The sequence below is a fragment of the Furipterus horrens genome, unplaced genomic scaffold, assembly GCF_987537825.1.
Source record: "Furipterus horrens unplaced genomic scaffold, mFurHor1.1.pri manual_scaffold_4, whole genome shotgun sequence".
Classification (NCBI taxonomy): Eukaryota; Metazoa; Chordata; class Mammalia; order Chiroptera; family Furipteridae; genus Furipterus; species Furipterus horrens.
Genome location: NW_028327174.1, coordinates 20,274,178 through 20,286,517, shown reverse-complemented (window position 1 = coordinate 20,286,517; position 12,340 = coordinate 20,274,178). Strand labels below are relative to the sequence as shown.

Below are 12,340 nucleotides of genomic sequence, written 5' to 3'. Positions count from 1 at the left end.
AACATTTTATAATATTTTGTAGGATCTACTGCTTCTAAGAGTCAGCCTTCAGAAATATAAGATATTCATGTGATATTTTGCTGTTTCAGTATTAAGGATCTTTATTATATCATGTTCTGATTCTAAAATATTGTCAAATAGCATTTGAAATTAATTATACTTAAAGAAGTAGATTGGAAATATCTGACGGTTGGATTGACATCTGTCAGTTCCCTATGGACAGTCTTTCATCTTGCTGCTCTAGAGTAAATATTGGCTGACATTTTTAATTTCACAAAATCTTTGGCTTCTGAGGCAGGGTTGCATCAGCCTTTACTACCAGCTATGGCTGTAGTATATTTGCCAGAATCGTGCATGTAAAAGATGAAGAATTGTGATTTTTTTTTGTTTAAAAACTGATCTGAGAATATAGCAAGTACTCTTATTCTTAGAACATTCGGGTCGTTGGTTCCCAGGAAAGATTTTTGTGTTCATGGAAGAGAAAAGGGCTGAAGTTAAAACTAGAGGTCTTGCCCTGGCTGGTGTGGGTCAGTGGATTGAGCACTGGTCTGAGGGTTGCTGGTTCGATTCCCAGTCAGGACACATGCCTGGGTTGTGGGCCAGGTTCCCAGTCGGGGGCATGCCAGAGGCAACCATTTATTAAAGTTTCTCTCCCCCTCTTTCTCTCTCCCTTCCCCTCTCTCTAAAAATAAATAAATAACCTAAAACAAAACAAAACAAAAACAAAAAACTAGGCGTTGAAAATCCACGGAGTGATCAACTATAAGTGTATTGCAGCTGGAAAAGGTTGAGACCATCCTGAGAATATATTTTTTAGGATCTTATCCTATTACCTTCTAGTATGAGACATTCATATGAATACTTTGATTAGAAGTTGCCTGTTGAGTTTTCACTATTTCTATAAAAGTAATTTATATGCATTTGAGTACTTAAGGAGTTTAAGACTGACCTTAAAGTGATGGTACTCTAATATTTCAGTTATTTGATAACATCAATTGTTAAATTCAAGATACATTCCCAACCAGAAAACAGGCCAGAGAAGCCTCTGTGATGCTTTAGTTCACACAGGACAGCTCCTTTGGGCCTTTGTAGTGGTGCTAGATGTTGGCACATAGGTAGCTACTGCAGTAGGAAGTAGTCATAATGAACTTTGCAGTGAGATACAGAAAGAAAAACAGAAAGCTAGGACCTTAAAATACAGTTCTGTAGTTTAGAACAGTTGGGTAAACTTCCATAAAGGGTCATATAGTAAATATTTCAGTCCTTGACTTTTATTCATTTCTGCTGTTGTGGCAAGAAAGAAGTTATACACAGTATGTAAACGGATGGGCATAACTATGTTGCAATTAAATTTTATTTACAAACAAGTGCCAGGCTAGATTTGCCTGCAGGTCGTAGTTTGCCAGCCACTAGCTTAGAGGCCATAGGAGTAATTCTTTGAATGCATCATTTTTATACTAAGTATAATTTATATACCTCAGTGATCACAGAGTTGTGAACTAGATATTCAATATTTCTTAAGAATGTGTGAAAGTATAACAACTTTTTTTTTTAATCCTCACATGAGGATATATTTATTGATATTTTTTAGAGCGAGAGAGAAACATAGACGTGAGAGAGAAACATCAGTTGGTTGCCTCCCTGTATGCTCCTTGACCAGGGATCAAACCTACAACCTAGGTATGTGCCGTGGACTCAAAGCCTGCAAACCTTTTGGTGTACAGGATGGTGCTCCAACCAACTGAGCCACTGGCCAGGGCTATAACAACTTAAAATTTTTTTCTTTATTTGGAAACAGTTACTGCTTAAAGGGAGGTAGTGGATCTCTTCATTCCCAGATACTGAAAATACAAATCTTGACAGTTTTAAAATGTAAGCCATGTCTTTTAAGGAAGATTGCTTCATATATATATTATGTGTGTGTGTATATATATATATATACACACACACACACACACTTTTAGAAAACTCCTGCAAAAGCCATAATATTCTGTGCTTTGAGGAAGGAATATGCAGATTTCCAGGTCAAGTCTCTGTATTATTACCTGTCCTATTGGTGATGTTGAATGCTAATTTTTGGTGTGCTCTTTTAAAAAGTCTCTTAAAGTATGTGAGTATATTACCTCAAGTGGACGGATGACTTTTTCTCCCACTTGCTTGGTATCTAGTATTCTTTTCTGACATTCCTGGTTCTCTCGTTTTGTGTTATTTTCTGTGGCATGGTATTAGTCCCTCAGACTATGAATTAAATCTCACTTGATTTTTTTTTTTTTAAGATTCTTGGAAAGTATTATGATTTGGCTTGATTGCAAGTGTTTGACTACTGGTATTCAGAAGTTATGCTGACATTTAATGACAGAAACTAAATATGTAATATTTTTATTTAGAATGTCTTATATTAGTATATTTTTAACTCTCAGCTTTTATGCTTATTATGCTGTTTATTAAATAACTGGTACTACACTCTGCATACTATAAAGGCGAACAGCTGCTTGGAGAACTACAAGTGAAGAAAAGAAAGCATTAGATCAAGCTAGTGAAGAGATTTGGAATGATTTTCGAGAAGCTGCAGAAGCACACCGACAAGTTAGAAAATATGTTATGAGCTGGATCAAGCCGGGGATGACAATGATAGAAATCTGGTAAAAGAAATACGTTTTTCTAAGAACATGAAAAAAATTTATTTAAAAAAAATTTTTTTTTTAAGTGATTATTTGTTTTTAGAGAGAGGGAAAGAGAGGGAGAGAAATATCATGTGTGGTTGCTCCTCATGCGCCCCCTACTGGGGACCTGGCCCGCAACCCAGGCATGTGCCCTGGGGAATTGAACCAGCAATGCTCTGGGTCGCAGGCCGGCGCTCAGTCCACTGAGCCACACCAGCCAGGGCGAAAAAAACTTATTTTTAAAGCTGACTTTTCCATTGTGATATTTAGCTTTCTTAATTACTCTGCTAAAACTTTAAAGGAACGTTTAGAAACATCTTCTAAATTATTGTAATGTTGATGTAACCAGGAAACCACTAGAGGACATTTTATTTCATCCTATTTTGTACTCATGTACACTCGAATATGCAGATGCACACACTATTGATTCTTATTCCTTATCCTAAAATCTGTTATTTTGCTATATAGCAGTTCCTATTATATTAAAATTCTTGGGCACAAACTTATTTATAATGCAATGAAGAAACCAATAAAGTATTTCTACAGTTTCCCCTTGAGAAATAATTAGCTGTAAAAAGCAACCTAATTCTCTGATTCAGATTTCAAAATATGCAATATAGACGAAATAAAATGTAATCAGTATTTAAATTAGTCTAAATCAAGAACGTTACTTCCTAAGAACCTAAGCCATATCATTTCGCTTCTCTAGATTCCTAGTGGAATTAAATTCTTTATCTTTTAGAGATGAGCTACTATTTTCATAACTTCAGAGAACTGTTAATCACATTCAGAAAGTCCTCAGATTGATTACTCCCAGAAAATAATTTAAGAGTTTTGGTTAACTTTCTGAATATGATGAGCTGTAAGATATATATGGTTATACTTTATATAAAATGTAAAAGTAAACAAATTTTTTTTTATTTTTTAGCGAAAAGTTGGAAGACTGTTCACGAAAGCTGATAAAAGAAAATGGATTAAACGCAGGCCTGGCTTTTCCTACTGGATGTTCTCTCAATAACTGTGCTGCCCATTATACCCCCAATGCTGGAGACACAACAGTATTACAGTACGATGATATCTGTAAGATAGACTTTGGGACACATATAAGTGGTGAGTTTTGGGGAATAATTTCCACTCCACCCTCTTTCTACAAAACTAGTCTTAGTCTTGTCTTTTGGGTGGGGATATAGCTACTGAACTCCCAAATTTTCTTCTTGATGTCTCACTTTTCAGTAAAGCTGTATTGAGGCAGATTTTGAGAGTTGTTTTAAAGCATCCTACTAATGGAGGATAATAAAAACCATCATGCAATTGAAGTTTATTCTTTGCATCAAGGCATGAAAAATATAATCTTACATTTCTTCAGGTCATTATTTCAAATATCGTTTATTCATTTAATAACAAACATTTAGTTAGAGCCTTTAAATTTACCAACCTTTATATACTTGTTAGCTTTTCTAAATCCACTCCGCCCCCATTCCTGTTAGGTAAGTACCTTTTTATCTCACTTAACAGGTGAGAAAGCTAAACTTAGATTAAGTACTTACCTGAGCTTTTACTGAATTGAAGAAGCTGGACTGATAGTCAGCATCCTGTGGACCTACACATATTCTTTGCCCACGTTGCTGTTTCTTAGGTTCCTTAGGCTTTTCTTGCTTTGATTTGTTTCTGTTTATATTTTTGCATAACTCTCTTGGCGAGTACTGAATTAGTGCTGTCTTGAAATAGTAGATACTAACTCTGGAGTTAAATTTTTCATTCCCAAACCTTTTTATTTATTACACTTTTCCCCCCTTTAGCTGTGAATGCTATCTGGGTACTTGGAGTACTGCTTTCATTTAAGCCCATCATTTTATTTTCCTGTTAACTAGCAAAAATAATCAATAGTGTAGGTACTATAAAGTGGATAAATTGACTAGCTGATAAGTAAACTTAAGACTTTTTTTTTTCTTTCAGGTAGGATTATTGACTGTGCTTTTACTGTCACTTTTAATCCCAAATATGATACATTATTAAAAGCTGTAAAAGATGCCACTAACACTGGAATAAAGGTATGTGAACTAGAAGCGCCATTTCATTCAGCATATTGTGAGCATATTATAAGCTGTTTTAAGTTCTTTCAGTTATGTAAAACTAGTCCATGGCCCTTGGGGTTCTAAGTGGATAATTATAATGTACTAAAGGTTTTTATAGAAGTTATAATGTACAAAGTAGTTTTTCTGATTGTCTCTTATTTTAAAATATTAAGTTAACTTGCTGTAAAATTCTGTGCTTTGAATAACGGTATACATTCTTACATCCTTAGTGTGCTGGAATTGATGTCCGTCTATGTGATGTTGGTGAGGCCATTCAAGAAGTTATGGAATCCTATGAGGTTGAAATAGATGGCAAGACATATCAAGGTGTGTTCTTTAAGAATGTATCTTACTTGAAATGTGTGTCCTTTGCAGAATGAATTTTTAAAAAATTGCGTTAAGTGCTTTCTTTGGGTCAGCTGCTTTATCTTTTTCTCTTGGGAATATAAAGCGGGAAAATGGGGAAATGACCTGATCATGGTAGGAGGAATATGTGGTCACCAGCTGGGAGCTGCTGCCAAGCCTTCCCTAGTAGCTGATAAGAAGACACCTAGGGATTTATCCCAGGGTGGCCAAAATGCAGACTAGGTTTTCAGTGACTAGTCAAATCAAGGCCCAGAGGGACACCAGAGGGTCTTTCCATTGATGACTCCCAATTTTTTTAAGTTGCATACAAAATTTAGAGGCCAGTTTATTCCTTGTTTGTCCTCTCTTTAATCTTGATTCCCTTTGCCTCCTACTCTTTCCCAGGCACTGCCTTAGGTACACAGTCCCAGAGTCACCTGTGCTTTCTAGTGCTCTTCATCAGTACAGCCTTCCTGTGACTCCGAAAATTGATTTGACCTCTCTTAAGCCACCATCCTCCTGCCTAATCTATGCTCATTGGTCTCTCTAACCCCCGTCCTAATTACTTCCTTACAGAATATTTTCTATATTTCCTTTAACCAAGGCTGTCTCTCCTTCACAGTCCTTTGAGCACTGGCATTTGCCATGCTTCCTAGACCTTCAGTAAATTCATATCATTGCGCATTATTTTAATTTACCCTGTTGATACTTATAAATTACCAAACGTAAAAGTGGTTCTTTCTCTGAGAGCCATCAAAAACATATTTAAATAAAAAAGATTTTCTTAAAAATTTTTTAAACACAAAAATACATTTAAATAAAATAACCAACCTAACATATAACCAAGTTGCACAGAAGGGGACAGGGTTATCCATTTTTATATTATACAGGCTTTTGATAGTAGCAGGCCAGTTCTGGGACCAATATCTATAAAAGTAACTTTCCAGATTAGAAATATCTTATAGATTTCTAATCCTGTGTACATTGGTACAAATCAAAAAGTTCTTAAGGCTGTTCACACTTGTTTAAGAAGTAGTATAAGATAATGAAGAAAACACACTTTAGCTTTGAGGTCAGGCAGGTCTGTCTGTGAGCTTAGATAAATCCTATAATCTCCAAGAACCCAAGTGTTTGTTTTTGTTTGTTTTTGTTTTTTTACTGTAAGATTAATAATATGCTTTTTAGTTTGTTTTGTTTAGAAATGCAAATTTTATGCTAGTGCCTGAAATTTATTAGTATTCAACAATTATTTGTCCTCTCCCATCCCAATTTTGGGATTGGTCCTACAACAAATAGTGCACAATCAGGTCACTTTCAAATCATCTTTTCTTTCTATTTTCTTCTTCTAATTCTATGCAATCTTCCCTTCAAGGTATATGAGGTGACAATTTGACTTAATGGTTCTATTATTTCAGCACCCCTTCTTTGATGTCAGCTATTGTATTGATTAGGATTTTTAGCTTAAAGTGATAGAATTCATTTTTACTGCTTTGAGCCAGAAAGAGTATAGACAAATCGTGATATTGGGAGCTCAAGAAATAGGCTATAGGCTGGACTTTCAGAAGCAATTCCCAAAAACCACATGACAGAGTTGGGCCATGAAGGGAGGGATTCTTTTATTTACCTTGAGCAGGAAAATAATAGAATTGAAAGTTACCTTTATAGCTCTTGGTCCCAGAATTATCCTGCCACTGTCAAAACCTGTATAATATAAAAAAGGATACCTCTGTGCCCTGCTGCTTCTGTGTAACTTCGTTATATGTTAGGGTACTTGTGGGGTTTTTTTGTTTTTGTTTTTTGTTTTTAATTTAAATGTATTTTTGAGCCTTGGCTGGTGTAGCTCAGTGGATTGAGTCTGACCTGTGAACCTAAAGGTCTTCGGTTAAATTCCCAGTGAGGACACAAGCCTGGGTTGTGGGCCAGGTCCCCAGATGGGGGCGTATGTTTCTATTCCTCCTCCTTTCCTTTCTCCCTAAAAATAAATAATTTTTTTTTAACAATGTGTTTTTGATTGGCCTGAGGGGTCAGGTTGTCAGGTCTTAGAGAAATAGTAATGCTGGCGGAATTTTAAATACATTTAGTTTATCATATATATATAAGGAGAAAGACTTTTTTTTAATTGTTTTTCTATTAACAGGTGTCCCATTGCTCTCCCCTACCGCCCCCAGCCCCCCCCACCCCCGCAGTCAATCCCCACCCTATTGTCCATGTCCATGGGTCATTTATACTAGTTCCTTAACTAGATCCTTCCCCTTCTTTCCCCCCCTTTTCCCCCTCCCCCCTCCCCTCTGGTCACTGTCAGTCTCTTCCTTATTTACACACCTCTGGTTCTATTTTGCTTGTTTGTTTGTTTTGTTCATTAGTTTCCTGTATTAGGTGAGATTAGATTTTTTTTTGAAGAGCTAATTGAGGATTTTATTTTTCTGTACCATCCCCTAAATTTGTGATAAACTTGTCATTTGTTGTATTATTACAGATATGAAAAAACTTTGCTACCTAACTCTGCCCTAGATGAAAAGTAGCTCGTACTGAGGATTTCTAGCACTGTAGAGCTAGATTTTTTAAAACCTTTTTATTGTAGACTATAATAAACATTGAAAATACAACATAAAACTTCAACTACACAATTATAAAAGTTATGTAACCTCACCTCTCAAGAACTAGAATATTGCCAGCATTCCAGAAGTCCCAGTTCTGTGTAGCCCTTCTCAATTACAGCAGCCTCCTCTAGTAAACCTCTGTCTGAGTACTAAAGTGTTTACATTTGCTTTCCTTTATACTGTTTACCATCTAATTACAGATCCCTAAACAGTAATATAATTATGCCTAATGTTGAAATATAAACACACATGTATACATATGTATTTCATATTATATATGGAATTACACAATATGTATATCATTGTGCCTCCTTTTGCTCATTTTTCCTTTAGGTTTTATTCAGTTGTTCATTGTATCCCTCACTTTTTGTTTTTATTGTTGAGTAGTGTTTCTTTGTCTGAATATACCACAGTTTGTTGATTCTGTCATTGATCTCAGAACCTTAAGATTGTTTAGATTTTCTTTTTTAACATTTGAAATGTTGATGTTATAATAAAATTTAAGGTTTAATAATCCTTATCATGTTCACAGAATACTCATTTTTATATTTATAGTCCATAACCGTAAAAACATATACTTTTCATGTTTGTAATCATTGTGTACATGGCATTTTGTGACTTTTTTATTGAATAAGAATACCTACTTAGGTGGACCCCCATTGTGTCATCACAGAGTTTATTCTTTTTTTTTTTTTTTTTTTTAAGATTTTATTTATTTAGTTTTAGAGAGAGGGGAAAGGAAGGAGAAAAGGAGGGAGAGAAAAATCGATGTGTGAGAGAAACATCAATAGGTTGCCTGACATATGTCCCAACTGGGACTGGACCCACAACCCAGGCATGTGCCCTGACAGGAAATTGAACTGGAGACCTTTTGCTTTGCAGGATGATGTTCATCCAGTTGAGGCACATGGGTCAGGGCCATGTAGTTTATTCTTTTTCCACCATCTTCCCTTACTCCCTTCAAGTTTTTAGTTAATAGCATCGTAATAAACTTTTTTTATATTACACTAGTTTTCCAGTTGTATTTTAACTACTTTAATGTGAGGTTGTTTAGTAGAGCCATATCTTGTTTTTAAATAAATGTTTGAACTTTATACCTAAAGGTCAAGAGATCTGTCTGTGCTTCCTGAGACCCTGCATAATTATTTTTTTCCTTTCTACCAGTGAAACCAATCCGTAATCTAAATGGACATTCAATTGGGCCATATAGAATACATGCTGGGAAAACAGTGCCCATTGTGAAAGGAGGAGAGGCAACAAGAATGGAGGTATATATGTTCTTTGTGAAGCATTTTGACTTATTTTTTTCCATGCTAGTGATGGTTGAGTACATAGTATGTTGAGCAGAATTGACTTGCCATCCAGACTCACCTTGACAGGGCTTGGAACATGTGAGTGTGCAAATTTTGTCTAAAAAGCGCAGGGCTCAAATCAGCTATGAAAATTGGGTACGTCAAAGGACTGTTTATTCAACACTTAGTGAATATTTACTGAGCATCATGGATGTGCCAGTCTCTTCAGTAGGCACTAAGGGTATAGCAGTGAACAGAACAAAATTCACTGTGCACGTTAAAGCCTGCATTCTAATAGGAGGACACAGAAAGACCAAAAAGTGCTAAGGAGAAAAAAAGCAGGGAGAAGTAGGGAAGGACTGCCAGTATTTCATGTTGTCTCTTACATGAAGTAGGGAATACCTCACCCTGAAGTTAAGATATGGTAATTTATGATTAGTTCTGAATTTTTCTTGTCTCCCTACTCTAATACATTTTTTAGGAAGGAGAAGTATATGCCATTGAAACCTTTGGTAGCACAGGAAAAGGCGTTGTTCATGATGATATGGAATGTTCACATTACATGAAAAATTTTGATGTTGGACATGTGCCAATAAGGTGAGAGACTTATTTCTATATGACTAGTGAGTTTTCTCTTCCCAGTTAATAGGATTTAAAAAAATATGACAGATATTCATAGTGGTAAATACACAGTTCTATAACCTAACAATAAGTTCTGTGGATTTCTATAATACAGCAAAGAAATTGGCCTGTTAAAAATTTTAACTGAGCCCTGACTGGTGTGGCTCGGTTGGTTGGGTGTCATCCCCCAGAGTGAAGGGCCACCAGTTCAATTCCTGGTCAGGACATATGCCCTGGTTGCAGGTTTGGTCCCTGTTGGGGTGTGTACCCCGGTTGGGGTGCTTTGCGAGGGGCAACTGATAGATGTTTCTCTCTCACATCAGTGTTTCTCTGGCTCTCTCCTCTCCCTCCTTTCCCCTCTCTCTAAAAATAAATAAAATCTCTAAATTTTTTTAACTGAAACAAAAATGATATATTTTCTTCAGGTCCAGTTTCTAATAATATTAATAATTTCAGAGGTTATAATTTTGTGGCATTTCTAGGTTTTTGTTCTTATATTTGGTAAACTTTATATTTTTATTTACTTTAAAAAAATAATTTGGGGGTAGGTGGTTGAAAGCTGTATTTTACACCTACTTTATATGCAGGTCTTTCAGCTTGATGCACAAAAAAAGGAAATTTCCAGTATAATATTATTGGTGAGTCTGTACTGGGAATTTCACACATGCATAGATGAAAACATGTTAAGATAGCCTTCAGCTGGCTTCCTAAGTCAGCTTCATCTATAATTAGGTATGGGCTATTATACATTCTGGCTTTTGAACGTGTAAACAGGCAACAAAAAAAATTTTTGAATTTTAATTAAAGCTACAGTTAGAGTTTTCATTAATGGGAGAAGTGAATTTAGGTGATTTTTTTAGCTAACTATTAACCTTGGATTTTCTCCTCTTAGGCTTCCAAGAACAAAACACTTGCTAAATGTCATCAATGAAAACTTTGGCACCCTTGCCTTCTGCCGGAGATGGCTAGATCGCTTGGGAGAAAGTAAATACTTGATGGCTCTGAAGAATCTGTGTGACTTGGGCATTGTAGATCCATATCCACCATTATGTGACATTAAAGGATCATATACAGCACAGTTTGAACATACCATACTGTTGCGTCCAACATGTAAAGAAGTTGTCAGCAGAGGAGATGACTATTAAACTTAGTCCAAAGCCACCGTAATGTCTTTTATTTTATAAGCTTTGTTGGAATACATTATACCTGAGTTAATTTTGCAGTATGTCTGTTTAACAGTGGATCTATGTAATACTTATATTCATGTTTTAAAAGGAAGGAATTTGATCAAAGGCAAACCATCTAATATAACCACCAGAAAAGCTTTTGGGACTTTCAAATGTTAACTGTTTTTCTCCTGTCTAGAAAATGCTATAAAGTTCAAATTAGGAATGACTTAAATATTTTGTTTTGAACACCTAAGAGATGCTTTTCAAGTATTTATATTGCCATATTCTTATTTGAATGCTTTGAATGACTACATCCAATTCTGCACCTATACCTTCTGGTATTGCTTTTTAACCTTCCTGGAATCCATTTTCTAAAAAATAAAGACATTTTCAGATCTGAGAGCTATATTTCAATGTCTGTGGTTATAATTTTGCACAGGAAATAATGTAGGGAAATAAAGAGACTTTTATCTTGTTGTAGACCTCTACACTGAAACGTTTCCTGACATAGTGGCCAAATAATATTTATACATGTATAAAGTGGGAGGATAGCTTCAGTAGTTAATATACAGCTTTAGGAACATTTTGTTTTTGTTTTTAGGACCATATTAGTCCTTGTCTTTCATTTTCCCCTGACATTTGAAAAATCTGTTTGAAATATGACTTCGTAGGAACATTGTACCAACTTGAAACCTTGATTTAGTAAAATCTCAACATTTAGATCACTTGTGCAGTGGTGCATTTATCAGGAAATGTATTGGGCTTACTCAGTAAAACAGAAAGGCATTTAAAACCACAAAATGGGAAACTTCCCATGATTGGGTCTTGTTTTAGTTAGATCAGTTAAATTGAATTATTAGGCTTTTTCAGTAGCTGCTCCTTGACTGGTTTGGATTCATAACCATTATGGGTGGTATTTCAGGAAGTGAGGTTACAGTGACTCATTATAGCAGCTAAGTGCGTAAGTTGAATGTAAGATGCATAATACTTGAACTGAGCCCCACTACCAATTCTTGAATAAAAATGCTTGAATTCTATGTAAATGATTTTTTGGGAATGTTCCAACATAATTTCAAAAGTCATGTACCAAGGTAAGGCTGTAATTTGTATGTTTAGCACAGTAACATATATTGCCTCTGGGATGCTGTTTTGTATTTTACTGTTTTTCTCATAGGAAGAGAAACCTGACTTCTGTACTTAGGTCATTTATTATACATTAAAAAGTGGCTTTCAGAATTGGAACTATAAATGAATGTTCTTGTGGGATAAGCACTCTAGTTCAGCTATATGAGCCATGTTTACTTATGGTGCTAATGTTCAATAACTATCTTTGAATAAGTTCCCTAATTTCTGAATGTGTTAGTGGCAGAGCTCACCAGTTCATTCCTGGACACATAACAGAGCTTGGGCCCTCCAGCTAGCTCTTTTGGAGTTTTGAGTCCTTATCATTTTGATGTGCTTTGGTGTAATAAAGTTATCTTGATTTCCAAGCTCAATAATTTTAACCCTATGAGTGAAGAATTTTGGAGCTTTGCAAGACCTCTTTAGCAGTAGTGATCTCAAGCCATTTATGAG

The 12,340-nt window shown here is 35.5% G+C and overlaps 1 protein-coding gene across 2 annotated transcripts in view; it reads left to right on the top strand.

Annotated features, from left to right (window-relative positions):
• METAP2 (methionyl aminopeptidase 2) overlaps positions 1–12,001 on the top strand; it is a 30,724-nt gene extending 18,723 nt beyond the window's left edge. For both annotated transcript variants that reach the window (XM_090272675.1, XM_090272673.1), the window contains exons 5-11: positions 2,481–2,642; positions 3,592–3,773; positions 4,620–4,714; positions 4,969–5,065; positions 8,848–8,951; positions 9,457–9,572; positions 10,489–12,001. In XM_090272675.1, coding sequence (XP_090128801.1) covers positions 2,481–2,642; positions 3,592–3,773; positions 4,620–4,714; positions 4,969–5,065; positions 8,848–8,951; positions 9,457–9,572; positions 10,489–10,741 — 1,009 coding nt within the window. In that variant the 3' untranslated portion in view covers positions 10,742–12,001. The remainder of the gene's footprint in view (positions 1–2,480; positions 2,643–3,591; positions 3,774–4,619; positions 4,715–4,968; positions 5,066–8,847; positions 8,952–9,456; positions 9,573–10,488) is intronic.
• The last annotated feature ends 339 nt before the right edge of the window (positions 12,002–12,340 follow it).